This window comes from Oreochromis aureus, linkage group 9 (genome assembly GCF_013358895.1).
Source record: "Oreochromis aureus strain Israel breed Guangdong linkage group 9, ZZ_aureus, whole genome shotgun sequence".
NCBI lineage: Eukaryota > Metazoa > Chordata > Actinopteri > Cichliformes > Cichlidae > Oreochromis > Oreochromis aureus.
The window spans coordinates 7,789,163-7,811,731 of NC_052950.1; the positions used below are offsets into that span (position 1 = coordinate 7,789,163).

General features: G+C 42.9%; 1 protein-coding gene across 2 annotated transcripts in view; it reads right to left on the bottom strand.

Annotated features, from left to right (window-relative positions):
• Positions 1–5,492: 5,492 nt before the first annotated feature.
• The window catches only part of nrp1a (neuropilin 1a), a 61,998-nt gene continuing 44,921 nt past the window's right edge, over positions 5,493–22,569 (bottom strand). The window contains exons 9-18 of one of the 2 annotated variants that reach the window (XM_031728344.2): positions 20,826–20,970; positions 17,094–17,425; positions 15,691–15,835; positions 12,595–12,684; positions 11,815–11,865; positions 9,709–9,852; positions 9,339–9,616; positions 9,159–9,255; positions 8,981–9,031; positions 5,493–8,881 (exon numbers count right to left, since the gene is read on the bottom strand). In XM_031728344.2, the coding sequence (XP_031584204.1) occupies positions 8,598–8,881; positions 8,981–9,031; positions 9,159–9,255; positions 9,339–9,616; positions 9,709–9,852; positions 11,815–11,865; positions 12,595–12,684; positions 15,691–15,835; positions 17,094–17,425; positions 20,826–20,970 (1,617 nt within the window). In that variant the 3' untranslated portion in view covers positions 5,493–8,597. Of the gene's footprint in view, positions 8,882–8,980; positions 9,032–9,158; positions 9,256–9,338; positions 9,617–9,708; positions 9,853–11,814; positions 11,866–12,573; positions 12,685–15,690; positions 15,836–17,093; positions 17,426–20,825; positions 20,971–22,569 lie in introns of both variants that reach the window. The other variant, XM_031728342.2, reaches the window with a different exon arrangement.

Below are 22,569 nucleotides of genomic sequence, written 5' to 3' on the forward strand. Positions count from 1 at the left end.
CTTCTAAGAAACAGATGTCCTGTTAACCATTCCAATGAAAGTTTTACTTCCTCTAATTAAAAAGCTTTCCCAATGCCTCATTAAAGTCTCTTTATGTATTCAAAAAAACAAAAAGAACAAAAACAACTTGCGCTAACGTTTGATATTTTTATTTTGAAGGCGCCCGAATTCGTTTAACCGTCTTAATTTTGCTCACTTGACCCTCATGTTGCCTACGTCAACACTAGAGGACAGCCCCACTCACGCTCACATATACACAGTGTGTCGGTATAATACTAACTCAGTCCGTAACTCCGATTAAGTCTTTCATCACCATCATCCTCATCACTATAAGGACAGGTGGCTCTGTACTTGTACCTCACTGTCAACTAACAGTTTAACACTGAAGCTAAAAAAAGATTAGGCTATAAAGTTTAAATACCTCTGATTAATTGATCTTTTAATCTGTAATTTGCTACAAAACATTTTTTTAAAATCCAGTCGTAATTTCTTCTACTCATATTTTAAATATGATAATTTATTTCAAATGTTTTTGTTATTAATACAATTAGGTTATATAATACAAAGTGATATAAAACCAATAGAAAACAAAAACTGAAAAAGAATAAAATCAAAGGTTTGCTATAAAGTATCTATATCACTAAAAACCTGAAATTCGAGTGGACTCTTTAAAAATGTGTAATTTTTTTTTTTAACAACCACAAAGCTGAAATTTAAACTTTTATGAAAATTCTTTTAGAGGTATTAGATGCCACAAATACAAAATGAGCCACTACCATTACTTTTTTGTATGAGTTATAGTAAAAAATAAATAAGTAAACTCAGTCAGCTATTTATTTACTTTAAAGTTTGTGGATTGTTATTTTGTGCCTGAGAACTAATGGACACAGTCGGGGGGGGGGGGAGAAAAAATAAACAGTGGGCCGGAAGACCCTCAAATTCTGTTTGGCCTCCTGGGAGTGTTTACAAGGGAATGCAGCTCTCTATCTCTCACAGAAAGATCTGTTTTAGAAACTACAGCTATTTCTTTCTACTTTTTTCAGGTATTCAACAGTAGTTTTAAAACTCAAAGTATGTTTTTTTGTATTATTACAAGGATAAACGTTGACATGACTTGTGATATGGCTCATATGGCTCATATAAACGATATGGCTCATATCATTCCAGAGAAACAGAAATTGCTGCAGGTTCCAATTAAGTTGTGGTTTTACTGATATACATCACAAATCACACTTCAGTAAGAATGGAGACATTGCTGAAAGGGAGCAAACATTCCCCAAAGAGGCATTTGTTTTGGATGGGCATTGACTGTTTGAATGCAAATCTAGACTATCCTACAGGCAGCTCCATGAGACATCCTGCAAAAAGAGACATGAAACACAGTGGATGTTCCAGCAGTGATCCACTGTGTTTCCACTGAATAGTGAAAATGGCAAGATACCATGCTATAAAATAAACAATAAATAATAGAAGCAAACAAACAAAATTTTAATATGTCGATTTTTGTGAATATATACATATAAAGATATACAGACTGTCAGTTACTTTTCTTGCCTATCGTGCCAATAGAAATTATTGTGAGCTGCTAGTATTTTCCCTAAGCTGGGAACTACAACAGATCTTAGTGTTCCTCCACTTGTCAAATCTCGCTGACTGTTCTTGTTTTTCTGTTTAGGTGTGGAGGTAAGTCAACCCCTATTTTTGTATTCTCTTGTGCTGCTGATGTTCTATTTAAAAACTTATTCAAGATGAGTACATGTATTAGAATTAGAACTTAGATGTGAATAACAGTTGCGTTCTCATGTGCTAATATTATTTTTGTATTACATTAATATAGCAGGAGGTCCAGTTATATGTGTTTATACTGCTCTTTAGTAATTATATTTAAACTCTTTCTCTTGACACTGCAGGGACTGTACTTAATTTCACTGTACTTGTTACAATGACAATAAAGATATTCTGATGCATAAAAATAGATTTGTCATACAAGGAGCTTCAAGGAACTACTTTTTACTTTCTTGCTTTGAGCACATTTCAGAGCCTGTAGTTTTTCATGTTTACTTGACTAAAGAAATTGATACAGTACTTCAACTTTTACAGGAGTATTCTTTAACACAAGTATCTGTACTTCTGCTTAACTACCGGATGTCTCTGGTTTTACCACCTCTGCTGATATGCAGACAACAGTCAGTTAAATATCACTTTTAATCCCCAAGATGTTTCTCAGATACAGGTCTTGCATGGGTGGCTGACATTTTTCTTCAGATTAATATAGAAAAGACAGAAGTCCTTGTTTGTGCCCCTGACAGATTTGTGCTTTAACTTAGAATGATCACATGAAATCTCTGGATTCTCACACTGTGAATTAGAAATTATGGCTAATATTTCTATCTCATCTTTTCTGGAATATTGCAATTGCTTGTTCACTTGTCTCAACAACACCTCCTCAGAATGTCTGCAAGTTGTTCAGAACGCACCTGTGAGTACTGTCAGGTCACTTTCTAATTCAGATGCACTGGCTCCTCGTCAACTTCAGAGTCCACTTCAAGATTCTGGTTGTGACTTTCAGAGCTCTCTGTGGGTAAACACTGATGTACATCACTGAACTTTAACATCCATTTGTCTCCAGCAGGTCTCTGATGTCCTGCAATCAGGTCCTGCTGGCTGTGTATTATACAAGAAATGGTAAATGGTAAATGGCCTGTATTTGTATAGCGCTTTACTAGTCCCTAAGGACCCCAAAGCACTTTACACATCCAGTCATCCACCCATTCACACACACATTCACACACTAAGAAAACTAAAGGAGAGAGCTTTTCCCACAGTGACCCCCAGACTCTCCCCCACTGAGCCTCAGATCTACGGATTTGATGGTTTCTTTTAAAAAACAGCTAAAAAGCCATCTTTTTAAGTAAAGTTGCTTTTGGGTAACTTTTTTAGACAATTTTTTGTGATATTTATCTTAAAAGGTGCTATATAAATAAAATTGTACATACCTTTCTGCAACATTCACATGATAAGATCAGACTTTAGCTTAAAGAAGATAAAAGCATGGCTCCATCCTGCCTCGTATAAACAATTCAAGCTGTTGCTTGTGGTGTAATATTGTGGTTCCTTGGCACACCTTAGTACTGAGCATCATTTAAAATGCCACATTCTACCTGAGTAGCTACTGTTGCTGATTATGTCTGTCCCTTTTTGACCACAGTGCACAATCTACTAATGATAACGTGCCAGGTCACAAAGCTCAAATTATCTCAAATTGGTTTCTTGAATATAACAGTGAGCTCGCTGTACTCAGGTGGCCTCCACCACCACCAGATCTCAGTCCAAGAGAGGATATTTGGGATATGGAGGAATGAGAATTTCAGATCATGGATGTACAACCAACAAATCTGCAGCATCTCTGTGATGCTATCATATCAATATGGAACAAAATCTCTGAGAAATCTTACAGCGTTGTTGAATGTATGCCCATGATATATTAAGGAAATTGTGAAAGCAAAATCGGGACCTACTAAAAACTTGTACCTAATGAAGTGGATGGGGAGTTTTTTGTAGCTTTTTTACAGCCAATGTTATAAAAGTGATGGGCCGTAATAGCTTAGGTATCCTGGATAAATGTCATAGGACTTCAGTGGATTCTGGAGCCCCCCTGTGGTGGGATTTGGCTACTGCATAGACAGGGGCATAACAAATACGATTTCAAATCTAAGTTTTTTTCAGAGCTGCACTTTGAGAGCAGACGACTTCGTCATGGAAAAATAGCGAGAGGCTTTCATGACAGACACAATTTCCACTTGTTATAGCAGGAAAGGCGCAGATAACTAACGGTTCTGTTTTATTTGGCAGCAGGCTACCAGTACAGACTGTGCAACACAGCAGCTTATGGAAGTCAGCCATAGTCACTCTGCGTCCGTGATAACATATCACAATACCCACAATAAAAAAAACAAACTGTGTAATATGTTTGCACGTGTTATAACTGGCAAATCAGTCCTAGTCACTAAATGATTTGCAGACTTTAAACAATATGGAAACAAAAAAGAAAAATAATGAACCATCTACACATTTATTGCAGTGCTCTACATTAATACATTAGATACCGTTTCATAATAATGTTCCTTTTATTTAACAAACGTGGAATATGATACAGAATAAGGAACTCAATATTACTCCACAGAGCCACCCAGTGGCAAAATATAAAACTACAAGTTTCAGAGGCGAGCCTTTCTAATGCTGTGGTTATGCTGCTATAACTTCTTTTCTGCAAAGCTAAACAGCCTTTACAAACTAGTAAGTCAAACATTTTCAAATTTCTAGTTGTGACAAAAAACAATGTGAGTGATTCTCCTCACAATGCGACTGTGGCTTTCATGTTTTGCTCTATGTTATGTTTGACCTGGAGAAAGAGATTTTTTTTTTTAACTGATATTGTAGCTACAGCTCTGACTGATTCTTAATAAGTGATAAACTAATAGCCTTTTAAGAAGGTGATTTAATAATTATTTGTGCAGATTTCAATAAGAGCGACTGGAAAAGCTAAACACAAAAGGGATTTTTCATTATCCCCTAAATTAATTATTAAAAATTAATCTTTAGAATTAGTAGACAACATATTAACAAAGAAGCAGCACTTTAAAGCCTCTGGAAAAGATGACTTTAAAACCCAAAGAAGTACTGCTAAATAAAGTATCCATATCAGACACTTTCTAATTGTGGTGTAGATCAAGCTACAATTCTCCATCAGTCGTGCCACACAGATAAATGACTGATGTTACTCTGTGTGTTAATGACTAATTAATTAATGATTAATTGATGCTAAGCATAGCTTTGCAAGATTATTGGTTTTCAGCAGTCTGAGGAGAGCTAAAACAGCGATGAAGTTGGGTTTGCATGCTCTAAGCTCTCTTGCAGTCAATAGCGTGTGAAGGATATAGCAGCCTAAAGATGTTAGGACTCTAATTTGCTTGCTCACGATGATGAGGGTCCTGCTATTTCTTTCAAGATGTGTATAAACATTCCTTAACGAGCTGCTTACATACTGTACTTCTATCTCACGCTCTAAAATGAAACTGACACTAAAACTAGAGATTTAAAAAAACTATCACTGTGGTGATACTTTCTGTCTCATTTCCTAGCCTGCCAAAATAAGTGGCAAAAAGATATGACCCCTGTAAAATTGGAAGAAAAAAAAATCAGTGAAAATGCAGTTTGAACTAATGATAGACCAGGATCAAAATCCAGCTGAGTGATTGATCCCAGCTCACATCAGCTTCTCATTAGTGGTCAGCACCCACCCTTTACTTTATGCCATCAATTTCACCCCTGTTAACTACTTCAGTAAGGTGGAAACTCTCACATTAGGCGACTTCTGATCTGGGATCACGAGGTTAATTTTCACCTGCCATTGCTCAGTGTCAGGCCAAACGAGCCGGTGAGTTGTTTCTCTTTTATTAAATGCAGAAAAAAAGCAAAACTCCTCAGCAAAGAAAAGTTCATCCTCCTTCATGTGGAGACGCTTTTTTTTATTGTATCTTTGGAAAGCGGTGGCAATGAGACAGAGACCAGACAAAAAAAGTTCTCTTTTAACATCACTGTGTTGCCTTGATAGTGCCTTCACATCTCAAGCAAAAACAACAACAACAAAAAATATGCTGTTTCAAAGAGCTGCTTGCTTATGAAGCTGCTGGTTTAACCCTTCACAGCAGGGCCGTGGTTTAGATTAGAGCAGAAACAGAAAAGAAAAGAAAAAAAACATTTCAAAGCCTGAATTACAACTCACAAATTCCCTTTTCAATTTTTTAAGGCCTTTGCTGTTTATTCCTTTCCCCTCCCGCCCTTCACAACAGTAATTTACAGAAGCAGTATTGAAAATAAAAATCTTAATTTCTTGTTATTGTAAAAAAAAAGAAAGAAAGAAAATCTGCACAAAATTCTGAATGACAGTACAAAACAAAGTGTTAATATGCCATGTAAATGTACGGGGGAGGGACATTACTGCTGGGAGGAAAAAAAATCTCTTCTGCCTTTTTCAATAATGAAAACATCTCAGTATTTTTACATTTCAGAATTATGTCATAATCTGAAACTATATATATATATGCATGTATATATAAAAAGAACAGAAAAAGAAAACAGGGTTTTTGATTTTCTTCAGTTTCTTTTTTTTTTTTTTTTTTTGCAAATGTATGCTAGAAACACATAAACCTCTTAAATATATTTGTCAGTGCAACATTATTTCTTTTGAGTCCGCGCTACAGTATCTTTTCTCCTTAGCTGCTGCAGCTACAGTGCTCTACAGCTGAAAGCACAGGTGGGGGAGGGGCAGGGGGCGGTGTAAAAGCTGAGGGGAGAGAGGGTCGCCCGGTCCTGAAAAATAAAATGAACAAGCTGAGAACGTGTGTTCACCACGGCACAACATACAAAGCACATCCATGTAAAAAGACTCCACGCCTCCCAGGATTGACTTTTTCTTTGATTGTTTTGACTGTGGCACAAAAACCCCGCACTGAGTTCAGGGGCCCCAGGGGCCTCGTGGGGGTGGGCACCACCACCCTGGGATTGAAGAGTTCACACCTGGGTGACGTTTCACTTCTTTTAAGCTTAAAAAGAGATAGAAAAAACAAACACATTGCTGTTCTCTGTAAGTTTCCTGCCATAGGCTCCCCCCTTTTTTTGATTTTTTCATGGGGAAGGGTGCAGAGGAGGGGGACTGTGGTCTCATGGTATTTTGTGTTGGCGAGGAACCCCTCCTCCCCCTCCAGCCCTCCACCATATGTACAAGGGGGCAACCATCCTTTGGTAAAACCACGGAGGGAGGCCTGGGGGTCTGATTCAGGTGACGATGCTCGATTCCCACCCCCAACCCCACCTCACCCCCACTCCAACCCGCTGTACCAGTGTCCTGTCCTTTTGACATCAGCTCTGACATCACAACATTATGGCTGCTACACGTGAAACACGTTAAAAACTCTTCACAGCCCCCCCAAGAGGAGGAGGTCGGGGCGCTTGAGCTACACTACAGCATGTGGACAATACAAACTGGGCTTTTTATTTAAAAAATGTTTTTTTCATCATGAGACACACGTGTCTGGCTAAATTACTGATAGCACCATTCGTCAGTTAGTGTGTTAACCCCTCTTTTTACAGGTTTCTACCATGAGGGACTCGCAAAACATAGTGCATTCAAGCTGCATTGTCCAGATAGCACTGCCTGGGTGAACAATCCACAGTGACAAGACAGTCAGGGATTTAGATAAAGCAAAAGCAACGAGGATTGGTGTTTTTGTTTGTTTGTTTGTTTTTGCCAAATATTTGATATATTTTACCACCTTCTCTGAAATTGGCACGAGTGCGTTTAAAGTTCTGGAAAACATCACATCGACCAGTTCAGCTCACAGCAGAGATATGGCGTGGTCATGAGTGATCAGAAGAAGTAGAGTGCTGAGAGTTCATCTCTCTTTTTTGTTTTGTTTTTGTGCGTTTGCTACCTCTCGATTCATTCATCCTTGGGGCTCTTTTTGAGAAGTGTTTCGGTGACAGATGGCTTGAATGCACATTGAAATCGCTGGAGCGTCAGCGATCGGACGAATCGTGCTCGCCTGAGCGACTAAAAATGAAACGCTGCACCTTCCACGAAACAGTCCAGGAGATTGTATTTACACACACGCACACGCACAAACCCATGACAAAAGGGATACTGCAGCTTTTTTTTCTTTTCCTTTTTACTTTCTTAAAAAAAAGGGCAATAAAATATATTAAAACTTATTTACAGTGTGTGTTTTTTTTGTTTTGGACAGAAAACAAACAAAAAAACAAATACAACAACAACAACAAAAAAAACTGTGATAAACTCTTGTCCTGTTTTGCAGGTATTTCTAAGGTCATGTGCCCCTGTTTCCTGTCATTATAGCTTAAGCCAAGTACAGTAAAAAACACCGATATCAACAGAGGATTCCAACAAAAACATATTAAAGGCACTGTCAGAACCATACATTGCCATGAATGGGACCCTCACTTCAGAGTGATAGGGGTCAAAGGGGGGGAAAGGGTACATGTCTCACGGCACACTATGTTTGCCACGCCATGGGGCGAATCTACAGTTTTTACCGGATATGGTTCACTTAGGATGTCGATACGTCTCTTTCTAAAAGGTGAAAACAGCCGTTACCAACTGATAGTAATAATAAAAAGACGTTTCTTTTTTTTCCAGAAAACGATAAATACTTTAAACATCATTAATAAATTGGTCTCAACACCAGCATCCGATTGTAAAAATGAATGAAAATCAAAATAGAAAATTAAAATATCATCTGAATCATCTGTACATATTTTTTTCCTGTATTTTATTTGTACACAGTGTCCCTCCCCCTTTACTGGTAGGCTCCGTTTTTTTTTTTTTAACTGCAGCTCCTGAGAAAAGCATGGATCAGTCCAGACCTCCTGTTGGTTCCTGGACCTGTCCCTCGTCCAGAGATTCGAGGGCATCAGCAGTCCCTTCTAAGCCCGTCTGCTCGCAGACAGGCGGGATTATATGCCTGCAGACAGTCTCGCGCGAGAGCCCGGCCCATCGCACACAGTCACATGAACCCGACTCACGCCTCCGAGTATGAGCTCTGTACGTTGAGTTTGTCTTTCTTTAGCTTGACGCCGTCCACAAGCTCAAAGTTATAGTTCTCCAGAGCTGACAAGTTCCTGTCCGACATGCCTCCGTGTGAGCAGGCACAGTACAAGACCACGCCGCAGATGGCCCCCAGGAAGACCCCGAGGGCAGACATGGCGATGATGGTGATCAGGATGGGGTCAAGCGTCTTTAGCATGCTGCCTTCAGGGATCTGGTTGGTCTCCACAGAGTCTGGATAGTCTGTGTTTTCCGGAACTAGAGAGGAAGCAAGCAGCAGAAGAGAAAAAGAAAAGTGAGAAAATAAACTATAAAAGGTTAGAATGCACAACAAACCTGATGTGTGAAAGAACTTACTGATTTCATTAATATCCTCCGGTAATATTGGCTCGGTGGGCACGTCTGGATCTTTAAAGAGAAATTCATATTAAAAGCAGAGCTAAAGGACAAGAAACTGCAGTCAGAGCTGTGTGCTGTAGTGCTGTTTTAGTTTAAAAACTGAATGAAGGCACTGAAAGTATGAACAAAGCTTCACCTTTACAGTCTGGCAGTGTGATCCCATCGAGAACCTTAATGTCATCCACAGCAATGTCTCCCCAGCTCTTTCTCTCCACAAGACTTTCGATCACCACCTTGGCAAAAAAGAAAAAGTGAGCCTCTAGAGTGACAGCACACACACAAAAAGCACAGGTAAATTAAAAGGTGGGTCAGTTACCTGATAGGGTTTGTTGGTGCGTGGCACGAGAACACGACCTTCCCTCCAGCGGTTGCCTTGGTGGCCACTGACCGTCCACAGGAGGACGTCCGCAGGTCCCTTCTCCGTTTGCTTGCGCTGCTTGATGTGTAGTGTGCCGATGTGTGGCCCAAACATGTGGTACCAGAATGACACACAGAGGTCCGAGTCCGGGGAGCTGACCACGGGGCTGACGAGTCGAGCCACCTCTGTCTCTTGGGGGCTGGTTGCTAAGGTGTAGATGAAATTCCCCGGTTCACCTGTAATGTAAAGCCCTTGTATCAGCGACACAGAGGTAAAATGCCACATGTACTGTGTCAGAGGTTGCGTGTCTATCATCTGAGTTACTTACCTGTGTGGTCCATGTTAGGTCCGATGTTGAGGGTAGGCGTGCCGCTGGACTGGATCTGCCACCTAGATCCCGTGTCCTCTGATGTCCAGCTGCAGAAGGAAGGATCGTTGGCTCGGCCAAAGTCGCAGGCGAACCAGAGAAAAGCTGTGCGAAGAAAGATCAAGATCATGTGTCACAGGAGAAAAAAACCTTAATTATTCTGCTTATTACAAAAGGAGAAGCTGCCTGTAGCCCTGGGCTCTATCGGAAAAATGACCGCAGGGCCTGTCATGGTATAACTACAGGCTACACTTTGGAGCTTCCTTCTCTTATTCTGCTCTAGAACAGACCACTAGAGGGCAGCAGATAACTGTGGGACATAAGCTTACAGTCCTACAGGTGGGGGTGACACAAGCAGCTAACTCATGAAGGAGAAACAGGAGTAGGACGAAAGGTAAATTACAGTTCTGACATGAGAAAGAGTGTGAACTAATGGCACAGACCTCATGCAGTCCTTATGTCTTGGCTGTATTTAATGATCTCTTCTAATGAATGCAACAGGGTATGTAAAGAATGCATTAAACGGGAACACAGAAGAGTCAAAACCCCCAATGGCAGAGACAGGAAGACAGATGCCTGGACACCGTGCCCAGTTGAGAAAGGAAACATTCATAGCAACCCGCTGAGAACGGAGGATTTTAATGAGAGCAGGGACATGGGATTCGAAGACAGCTATGGTAACAGCGCCGGGGCCCCACTCCAACAATGCCATCCCCTGTGGACACACGCCATGTCGAGGAAGCCTTCATCGAGGCCAGAAAATGTGTGGGAGCTCGGGCTTTAGTGTTTTCCAAATTAGATAAAGAAAGACTTCAAGGAACACTGGGGAAACGAGATGTTTGGGAGGCCAGCCATAGCTTTATTCTCCAGCATGAAATGCCTTTAGAGATACCACTCTCCGAATGACAAACTCGGCGAGCTAATATTCCCTTTAAAAATGGGAAGGATTTAACTAACTTCTGCAGGCAATGACGCTATTTACCCATTAAACACAAGGGATGGAATTCCCATCACATATCAACCACATTTCAGGGTCCAAGCCACCATTTTGCCCATAGAAACCCCATTCCCAATTAAAATGGCTTTGGCTTTTTTTTCCATTAATAGGAGCCTGTGACGAGACTGGATATGATGAGCAGCCACATGACTCACTTGGCCATCATATATATATATATATATATATATATATATATATATATATATATGTAAAAAAAAGTCAATTTCTTGATGAATGTGAGTGGAAACTATATCCCCTGAGATTAAGGTGCATGACACACACACCTTCACATGGACACACACACACAGCTTATTAGCATGCATGGTTTGAGAGTCTTGAAATGAAAAGTCAAATAGATAGGTGTTTACCTGTACTTCATTACATTCATACAGACATACACACACAAACACAAAAATATGCATAAATGCATACACACATTTGCATCTCAGAGCTACTCTAATAATATAGCTCATGCCCCAAATCGAAGACCACAGAGCCAGCTGATTTAGAGAAAGGGTGGAGCCTACGGCCCATTAGCCAAGGTCAGACTGGGGCACTGCTTCTCAGCTGCTGCCTCATCAGCCTGCTGTAGGAGACACTGGCTATGTGTGTCTGTCCATGCATGTGGGCCCCAAAGTGCACCTAACTTCCTCCAGTCATTTGCATCTGGCTTTTACAGGTCTGTGCGTGCTCTGTGTGTGTCGGTGTCAGCCTGGTGATTAGTGATTATGCTGAGAAGGCAGCAGCAGAGCACCAGTGCTAATCATCGGCTAGCCTTGCATCACGTAGCCTCCCTTTACCCTGTCAGCGGGAGCCTCTCAGGGCCATATCATCAGCTTTAATAACAGACACACATCAGAGGAGAGAGGCTGGCTCGAGCTGGCAATCATTATCTCAGGTGTGTCTCTTGATGAATTCATGAAATGAATTCAGAACAAACCATGAGCAGTTAAACATTTGCCCCGCTGTATGTTTCATCACTCTGGTGTGCAAACTTTGAAAGGTCAGTGCTTTGTAACATGAAGCACTGACCTTTAAAAAATATGTATATATGGTATTTTTTTGCTCACCTGGGATGGTATCCATTTCAGCAGTAGTGCTCTCTGGCATCATGTTACCACCTGTCACAATACAGAATGTTAGCACAGTTAGCCCAGCTTTGCAAAGAGCTAAGTTTCATTTTAAATAAGTATCCATGCTAGCTAAACTTGGCTAATCAATGCATGCCTTGTTGCTTCTTTCTTATGAATGCCCTTTTCCTGGTATTCCTAGCAGGAAGGACTTATGGAATACACATGACTGAGACGGTGCCATGCTCATCATTGGAGACTGCTGGTTAATGGGGAGTGCAGGCGACAGTGCAGGCTGAGATAGTTAACTGGTTAGAAGAAAAGTAGGCTAGGAGTGAGTGGAGGCAGGGAGCCAGAGCAAAAACCAAGTGAGAGATGAAATGATAGAGAACAGATGTGTGTGAATTTATTTCAGGTGCAAATGCAACAATGCTTTCTGGTGAGCGCTCACAGCTTAAGGTAAGAAGTGGTAGACTGAAGAAGAGGAGGTGGTAGCAACGGGGGCGCAGCAAATTAGAGATGTGTGGCTGCCAGGACACACGAGGGTGCATGCATGCTTGCCAGTGTGCAGGGTACAGTACATGGAAGACAGGGTTTGGTATCAAAATCTGACTGCGGCAGGGATGCTACAGAAGCCGTGATGGCGCCGAATCGAGGGGAGATGATCGAGCGCCAGCCACAGCAAAAGCAAGGGGGAATTAGGGTAGGGAGGGTTTGGGGGAGGGGCTGGTCGCAGTCTCATGAAGGCGATGTTAGCACCTGTCACATCGTAGTCATCACCTGTGCCACTGTGGCAGCTCGCCTGGTCGTCGTCGCACTCGTCAGACGGGGTGGTGCTCGGGATTGCGGTGGTTGGCGGGAGTGTAGGAGCTGGAGAGGTGACGGCGAAGGGAGAGAGAGGAAACAATACAAGTTAGATTATAGGTTAAACATGGAAAGTGCACTGATTTTAGCTTAAGGGATTTTTTGACTACTTTAAAAAAAGGTTACAGTGTTTTCCTTTGTTTTTAAGGCCAGTATCTATTGAATAGCATCCAATTTCTTTTTGTTAATTGTCTGAAATCCTTCTTTTCAAGCCTATGGTTTAAGCATATAGTTTAAACAAAAACAGAAAAGTAAAGAAAAGAAGAAGAAACAGTGAAATATATTTCTGTAAGCTCGGTTGCTGTGCTCACAGTTCCATGCTGAGCATCAGTGTAGAACTGAGCTATTAGTATCCCTCCTTTTATCAAGCTGTGGAGGTGTGGGTGTATAAATAGAGCTGAACTGAATACATGGTGCGTAAGGCTTTTAAACTAGAAGGTGGAGTAACAGGACTTGGGACTGGATATAGGCAGGGCTCTGGGCTGCCATTCCAGTCTATCATTATGGCCCTGCTTCACTTGGATGTGGGAAAGGCCCAAGATCCGCACCATGCTCCAGTGCCACACAGCGGTGTGCCTTTTGGAGATTTAAGACCCAATATTTCTCGGGACTCCTTGAGGGTATCTGCACACTGAGGAACTTCCCCAACAACTACATGTCTTCTAAGGGCTTTTTTATATGCTTTCCCACTTCTATAGGACCGCTAATGGCGTGATAGCCAGCTACAAACAAAACAGGACTGAGCGTGTGTTTGTTGTGTTGTAAGTTTCAGGATTACAACAGAGTTGTAAAAGCAGGGTATAACTGTGTGGCACAGACAGAATAGCTATTTGTCAGCACAAGTCTTTACACACACACAGCTTTGGGGATCTTTTACTTTATTCTAATCAGTCACTGCTTCACTGTGTGTAGAAGCTCAAGGTGAGAGGAAATGTGGGAGGACAGTTTTGCTTTGACGAGTGAACGCTGTGTTGCATTTTCCCCTCGTCACACATAGTCTTAACACGCTTGGACTTCACCGTTGTTCTGTTTTTACACATTTTGTTTCAACTTTACAGCTCTTCCCGACACAGCTGACATATATACTTGGATGATTTTAATTTTATATCAGCCAGTATCTGCAATGAAGTATGCTTACATCTAAACTAACCCACATTCATTCATGTCACTGACATCACTTCCTGTGCTTGGAGAGTCCATACGCTGAAGTAGGAGCACTGGAAACGATTTGCTCATTGCGCATCGGTTTGAAACTGCCAGCTTGTCTCTTGCTGGCATATCAGGCTCAGGTTGCCTAGGTGATTCTCTGTAAATCAACAGTATTCTTCACTGTCTTCGGTAGTGTCACTCGCTTAAAAGTTTATTGCACAACCTGACTACAGCCTCTGGTCTCTGGTCACCATGTCACCACAAATTCCTTCCAGTTTGTATGGAGCTTTGAAACGCTGCTCTTTGAACAGGGTTCCAAGAACTTTTGATAGTCCCTACTTCCTGCATGTAATTGCCGCATAAAAAAGTGTACTTCCTCCAATAGTTATAAGAGCTACAAAACAGTTTCTGTAGTCCAAACCTTTCATAAGTGTTTGCACTGTCTGAGGATTAAACTGGCTTCCTCAGTGCAGGCTGGGGAGGAGTGAGGAGAGAGGCGACAAAAGGGAGGTGAAGACAGATAGGGGCAAGCATCTTGAAAAATGTGTACAATATCTGTAGGTGTGCATGAGAGCGATTGAGTTTGTTTGTGCATGTGTGTGAGCCAATGCTCTTGCTTGCTCTCTCTGCTAGATGAAATATGAGGCAGATTAGCCCCTGTCAGATTCAGGGTGGGGAAGGTCAGGGATGGGGTCAGCGCTGCGTCAGGGGAGCCTCTCATAGAAATGAGGATTTCGGCCTCCTGCTACGGCTTGCTACACACATACACACAAGCACATTTGTACACACTAGGAGACGCACCTGCCTGTGCACTCGCCCGACTGTGTACAGTTTCCTGTAACCACATGTTTGGCAAGGTGATTGCGGTTGCTCTGTGTGCATACATCTGTGCGAGTTTGTGTGTATTTGGCATTAACAGTGAAAACAAGCATTATCATCTGACTAAAGCTCCCGGTGGGAGTCCATGAGGCTTACAAGAGAATGGGCCTCCCTGAAATCCAATATGTAAATCCACTTAGGGCTAGGATGCTCCGTGCGCTTATATTGCTGAGCGGTTTTTGTGCTACATCAGCTTTGAGAGAGGCAGATAAAGAGCTGGAAAAAAATAAGGGTAATTTTAAAGATAGCAAAGTGGGTGCAGTCCTTTGAAAGAAGAAAGACGTGCCGAGGTCGGGAAGAGTGCAATGAGGGCCAGGGTGCAATAATCCTAGTGGGCCAGGTGGGCTTTCATTTGATCCCCTGTAGAAGTGGCTAGCTATTGGGGGCAGCTTTGATGTAACAGGGAGACAAGACAACTGTCCCTTGTAAGGATAAAGAGCAGGAGCTGGACAGCTGTGGGCTCAACATAGGGAGCGCTCATGCGCGTCTTTAAATAAACAGGGCTGTGGCAAAGACATGACGCGCTAGCTCCTCACAGCCATGCCATTAGCTAGGATGATAGACTGCTCACCTGCGTGTGAGTCAACACACGTCAGATGTGAGCATGTAGTCTGAGAGGTCTAGGTGTGCCCACTAAGGTTATCATCACGGGGAGAAAATGAAACACAATTGAAGACAGTCTTGGCGTCAACTACGGGAGTGAAAATGTCATTTTCGAGGGCTAAAAGCATCACTATAGCTGAAAATGTCAACAGCTCGGAGAAAGGTTTCACTCTGGGGGAGTAACTTTGCCACCACTGGTAAACACATAATTGTTGCTGGTGGAGAAATGAGCACCACGGGTGGAAATGTCACCAGCGTCAGTAGAAATACTACTCTAATTCTTTTATAGTTTTGTGCATCAAAACAGAAAGGAGCATTTTAGACAGAGGACAGACAATGCAATTGATTTTATTGAAATTCCTACATGTTTTTGAGCTTTACCTTCAATCTCGCAGCCCAACAGCTCCAGCCGCAGGCCCATCCCAGCAGGAGTGGCCCTCTCTGGGTAAATCCTGACAAAACGGGTCAGCAGAGGCTCCACGGTCCTCAGTTCAGGAGTGTCATAATTACTGTTGCCTTCAAATATCTGGCAGGGAAAAGGGCAAGAGTGATAAAGATTAGTATTGACTGCTACAGCCCCCCTACAGCAAAATTACTCCTACGTTCTGAAATTGGATACAGAGGGTTGGTTGTGTTGGGTAGGTGGACAGATGAAAAGTAAAATAAATAAATAAGCTGACCAGATCTGTAATCTTGCTGATATCCAAAGCACAGACTAGATGAGTGACACAGGAGTCCAGTGGAAAAGACAGCATGACTCACACCTCTGACAAAGGTAACTTTCGGCTACTTTAACTCTTTCTCCGGTCCTCCATGTGGGAAGGTATAAACCAAGGAAAAGAGGAGGCAGTGTGGGAGAAGCAAGCCAAGAAAGAGATAGAGGATTGACGGAAGTGGATTAATGGGTTTGATCATGTGAAGACGCCTGGTGAGCCTTAGATGCTGGGAAACTCTTAGGCAAGAGGAGAAAGGACGCTAACTAGGACAGCCGGGATATGGATCCTCCTCACTCCCTTCATAAATCAACCATCAGCCCATCTGGATCAGATTTATGCCCTGTCAGGGACACTTGTAATTGGGGACGGGCTGCAACAGCTCTTCTCGGAGGTGTGTGTGCCTGCATCCGCGAGTATGCACACACTTACATACTTTGTGTTTAAATGTGTGCATGCATCGAGCAAAGTGTTGGCAAGTATGCCTTCAGCGCAAGGCAGTGCCACTGGGAGATAAATCTCTGGTCACTTCTCGACTGTTGCCCGTTCTTTCCTCTCTCATCCCTCTGACTCCCTTTCACCCCTCCTTCCTCTCTGGAGAGGTTTCACTATCCATTGAAAGGGTTGAACGGTGTGTGTGTCACGCAGAATACAAAGCAGGAGGAGAGAACAGGGGGAAGGACTCTGCGAGACTCAAGATGCTTATCCTAATGTGATTCAAAGCACTACTGAAATTGACTCACAGTGACTGCTCAATGACTCACAACTGCCCGGCGCGTAGTCTTGAAAACTGACTAAATGCGTCATAATCACAATCGATGTTCTGACGTATCTAAAAGACATTTTTAGAAGTTGGTATTCAAATCATTTTCCACAGTGCTGAAGGTAAAACCTTTGTTAAATCAAAACATCAATTCCAATCCATGCCCTTGAAAAAAAAAAACCTGGGTCCATGAATTGAAAAATGATCAAGAGTGCTTTGATTAAGGCTAATCTTCTGATTTGATAGCAGAACTGAACACATACCCAAGTAATGTTGGGCACCGTGCGAGGTAAGAGAGAAAAACCCACCTTCGGCCTGTTTCCACTGGTGTCGAGCACCATCCTCCAGTCCGAGCCATTGTTGCTGTAGCCCAGGCGGAACTTCTTCATGAACACCTTGTTTTCACGGTGCTTCCCCCCCTGGATGATCAAGCCCCTCACTAGCTTCTCCTCGCCGAGATCCACCTGTAGCCATTCATTAGTGAAGGGCTGTGGCTGGGGCAGCAGGGTCCATCCTGTCCTACTTGTTAGCAAGCGGGCATTCTCTGGTACCCAGCTCCGGTCTGTATGGGAGGACGCGGTGATCTGGTTGTCATTGATTAAGCCTGATACCATGCCCAACATGCCTGAACACGGGTACTCTGAAAGGCAAAGTGGAAAGCCAAAGGTGCTTAGCTTTTTGATACAAATGAAAGAAAACCTAGAGAGTGGATGGATGGAAAAATAAAACATGCGATCTGCATCCAAAGGCTTGAGGTTCAGCATCAGCCTTGCCACGGCTCTGCTTCGGTGAATTTGAGTTCATACAGGGGCATCGTCATGGATAGTCAAAGTCAAAGTGAGGACGACTATTCCCCAAACTCGTTGTGATGTTACTGTGATCTCTGCCTCTATTCTCTTTCTCTGTGTCTCTCTGCCTGCAGATCTCATGCATACTAATTCTTCTGCCTGAAGCGGTTGTCTCCAGGCAGCCAATTAAAACCCTCCTCTCTGTTGGTGTTTCCATCTCCTGCATTCTGGGAGCACTTTTTCTTTTCATCTCTCTGCCCCTCCCTCTATAGACTCATATACACACAAAAACACATTCTCTTTGTGTTTTATCTGCTGCTGCTGCACTGGTCTACCTTCTGCTCCGCAGCTGTTAACATCTGTGGGACCGCATCTTTGAACACCTTGTTGTTTCCTGTCCAGAATTCCAAACTTTTTTCTCCTCTTTCATTTTATTATTTTTTTCATTCTACCTCTGTGATCATCTAGCTCAACCTTTTGTATATTTTATGATCTTTGATTCCATCTCCAGTTCGTTTCCAAAGAGAGAAAGCTGGTTTTTTTTCAATTTTTTCCCCTCAGGCCTTGTTTCCAGTGACATCCCCTTGTATAATGAAGTAGAAGGGTACCAATTCGTCGCTACAGCTTGTAGAACCATCTGAATGCTTTAACCTGAAACTTTTTTTTTGTCCATTTTTTTGACCTTTCTAACACTACATGTGAAAATAAAAACAAATTTGTCTCAAATAATAAGTTTTTATGAAATCTGTGAAATAGTTTAGTACCATGCGAGTGATTGATACGGGCACAATAGCTCTGAACCCAAGACAGTGCTGTAAACACTGTAAAGGAGAGCGACTACACTCTTTTCCAACTCTGCATTTACATTCTTGACCTCTACTAGAGTAACTTTGCATGATTCATAATTAAAAATAATCCCAATGTTTGCTGGGCCTCAGTCCACATTATGTCTGAAACAAGCCATTTTAGCTCTCCTCTCTCTTAAAGTGAGAGGTCACCTTTACTTAAAGCTATCTGTCCTTTAATTGGCTGCCCCACACAAACAGAAGGTGGATGTGCAGCTCAATAAAAAGACTGCAGTAAATATTATATACTTCAGAAATTCTTCTTTGCATAGCTAGAAAGAATCCACAGGAGTCCACAAAAGTTTCTCCACGAGCTGCCACTCGAAGTCTGACACTTGTATTAGAAGCTTTTATTGGGCTTAAATCTTCCTGTGTGTCTCGTCCTAACTTTCCTCCAACACTTAATCCCAAGACACTGAGTCAGAGACCTGTGCTAAGCAATAATATATTTACTATCTGGCTCCCACGGAGGGATAAATCCCAGCATTATTACATCTTCTGTGTCTGTATGAGACAGAGCGTGCACTGTACCGCAGCAGGAATCAATAGCGTAGCTGCGTCTGGGAAAAGTCAGCGAAAACTTGGAGAAAACAAGGCCCCGTTCAGACTTGTCTTCCTCTCTCTCTTTTTCTCTGTCTCCGGTTATCTAAACCGGCTCCTGTGAGAACCCGTGGGACAAATCTCCGCTCCCGCATTCTCGAAAAGGTCCAAATTGGAGATCATGTAACAAATGCTGGCGGTGCGAATGCCCCTCGACTGTTTTATTTTTCTCCCACTTTCTTTCATCTTTGGCCAGAATCTGTTTGAGGGCGATCAGCGAGCTGGCCTCTGGCAGAGCAAAGGCATACTGAACCCCCTTTGAAGTGGGAGGATACAGAGAAAGGTACACATGTGTGATAGTGCGTGTGAGAGACACTGATCTGAGCTTAGACGCTCTACCCAAGTGCCTTGGTCATCTGGAGCTGTTAATCGACTTCAGCTGTGATGCCATGCACGCAGCGACACACCCAGGGGAGCAAGCACAAAGTGATACGCGGCTATGTGGGCCACGCTCAGGGTTTGGGTGGAGCATCAGTGGTTTATCAGTGATATTTATACACCACGGCATATTTACTAACAACAGGGTGGCGGATCTTGTTCATTAATGAGTAGCTGTTTATATCGGCACGCGACCATGATGATTTAAGGGAGAACATCTTGCCACATTCTGGGGTTTTACTCCTCCTCTCCTGTGATGCCTAAGTTATGGTTTTAAAGAAAAACTGGAAGGGGAAAACTTGGAAAAAAATGCAGATTTGAAAAGTCCTTTTTTGGTGAGAAAAGCGGCGATGAACTTTAAGAGCACTTTAAAAGCACTAGTTACTCAAGATCTTGTATCAAGGATTTGTAACTAAGTGTAGAACGGAGTGAGTCACTGAGTTTATGCAGCCCTCAAGAGCCTCAGAGCTTCTCGCTCTCTGCTAGCATGCAGTGAAGCTGGCAGTGTCTTCAGAGCACCCAGGGGTGCTGACGTCATGCCCGAGGCCCTGTGGTGACTCCGATCCTGTGATGTGTTTATGCTCTGCGCAGCGGTCTGGTCGTGCGCCCCGAAACACACGCCCCATCTGTAACCCTGCTGTACCCACAGTGCTCTGCATATGTACCAGAGAGCTACAAAGCTCCATTTAAAAAAAATTAAAAAACAACACTCGACCGGCTCACATTTAGCTGGCTGCAACTGATCCCATCCCTAATTTTAATCCAGGGCGTAATCCTGCACTAACAACATTGGAAAAAATAAAAGAAGCTTACTTTCATATTTTTGTCCCTGTTCACTTCATTTGTAAGAGCAGGGGAACAAGACACACATCCAAGCGCTAATTAGAATTCAATACACATGTTCATAATCCCGCAGCGAGTCAGGCAGATGTGCTAAAAACCATACAAAAGGGAGCCGCACACACATGCACATACCACACATTAAAATAACATCAACAAAAAAAAAAGGCAAAGATGAGACAAACAAAATCAAAGCTTTAAAAGCAAAGCCAGACTAAAGAGGAGGCTGAGGAAAGATCTGCAGGAGGGATGGGCCCAAACAGAGCCCACCCGGCTTCAGCTCACTCTGCCTGCAAGCTGTTGGTTTCATATATATTGGATGAGGTACATCTAAACATGGGGAGACATAAATAGGTAATCCTCCTTCATGCACCACTTCTCTATTATGCAACAGCTTGCTTTAGCCTTAAAGGAAGCAGATAAGGAGGGAGGTGTTTGCACCAGTGAGGCCTGGATGGGAAATATCAACTAGGTTGCCGCAAGAGAGCAGAAATTATGACTAGAGTCTGTGGTGTAAGCTGATTAGGCATATGAAAATGGAATATGGAGTCACTGTATGAATGTGTATGTGATCTCAGCAGCAACCAACCTGATATCTTACAGCCGTACACCTCGAAGCGCAGTGCGATGCCTGTTTCCCAGGTAACCGGACGTATCCGAACGAATCGCGTCAGCGTGGGCTTGGGAAGCTTCGTCTTGGCAACGTCAGTTGGGTTGGTGTTGCCTTGGAAAACCTGTGAAAGATGCAGGAGGGAAGTAAGTTATCGACAGAATATGCTGAGCTGCTGAGATGCAGAATTTCTACGAGACAGAGACAGAATTCACTGGGGCTCAGAGATCGGCCTTCATCTGCATTAAATTTACACAAGACGTAGCATTGGAAGGCAAGCTTTATGGCCACTTTTTTAATGAGATGGCTTAAATGTTTCCTCTTTCTCCATATGTAGCAGACCCCACAGGCTGGGTAATGTGACTATGAAACCTGAGACGAGATATACCAGATTGGCTCAAGATGCTCTTTCACTGTCCTCTGTTTCCTGATCAGTTGGAGGTTTTACTGCAGCGTCTTGTTGAAAGGTCACAGACGTCACTGTTCCCCCCTTAGGTCTGTTGACAGTTTACTAGCATCATATGAGTAGGCTGGCCACCCAGCCAAACAACTCCCCACAGTCCGTCACAGTTCATTCCGGGTAATTGAATCACAGCAGTGACCACATGACCTCCTGACCTCTGTGACTTAGCGGCAATGAGGCAAAGAGGAACCCAGCTGAAGTGAGCAGGATGGAAAGAGATAGAAAGGCAGTAAGTTTGGTAGTTTGGCTAATCAACTCTAAAGTAAAAAACTAAGAGTAGTTCACGCAGCCGTGTCCAATTGCTTGCCACGCACTCCTTCAGTACAGGGACATCACTGAGAGGACCCTGTAAGAAAACCTTCCACTCTCTCAAAAGTCACGCTGAGTCTCCTCTCCACTCGCTAACTGTAAAGTGGCTTTTTCCGGAGCTGCGCTAAGATGCCAAACTGCAGTCTCAGCATGTAGCAAATGGTGCCCCTCTGCACAAAAGCACTTTAGAGTCCGGAAAAACACAGGCTGAGTTTACCACGGTACCTTTAAGCTGCCACTTTATAGAAGTGACAGTGAACTTTGGAGAGGCCTGAGGGGACATGTACACAGCAGCACAAACAATCGTGCTTGGATGCTGTGTTGCCTTTGAAAACTTCTTGATAGCAGTGGTAGCCTCACACTCTTTTGATTGGAAATTGTGGTATTTACATGCCATGGAAACCTGGGGACTGTTGGACACACACATTCTTCCCTTGCCCTCTGGACACCCACAGAGAGGCTTCCAGATGGACAAAACCTGTTTGACAGGCTGATCTGTAATCAGTGGTCATCGCCTGTCTCACTCCGGTCAAGCATACTATCCCTCTCTTCCTTCCTTTTCTAGTCCCTCTCTGCCAGCTGCTCAAACACAACAACCATCGCTCCCGCTCCTCTTTATCTCTGGTCTGTCAAATCTTTGTTTTTCCCTGCTTCTTAAATGAAAAATTGACAGGTGCCTGACATAAAACAGAGGCAACATTCCAACACACTCCTCCATGCAGTGACTTTATTGCCGTCGTTTTTGCTGTAAATGTCATGCGCTTACATGGAGAGTGGGTATATTACCCTACTGATTTAAAGTGTATAATTACATGTTGGGAGAATGTGGTTTAAGTACATACAGCCTGGTATTTCCCCTTTAGTTGAGTTCGTAAGCAACTTTGAAAAGACCACAATTTAAATCAGCTAGATGTGCTGTTTGGACGGGATATTCCAAGTGTAGCACATGTG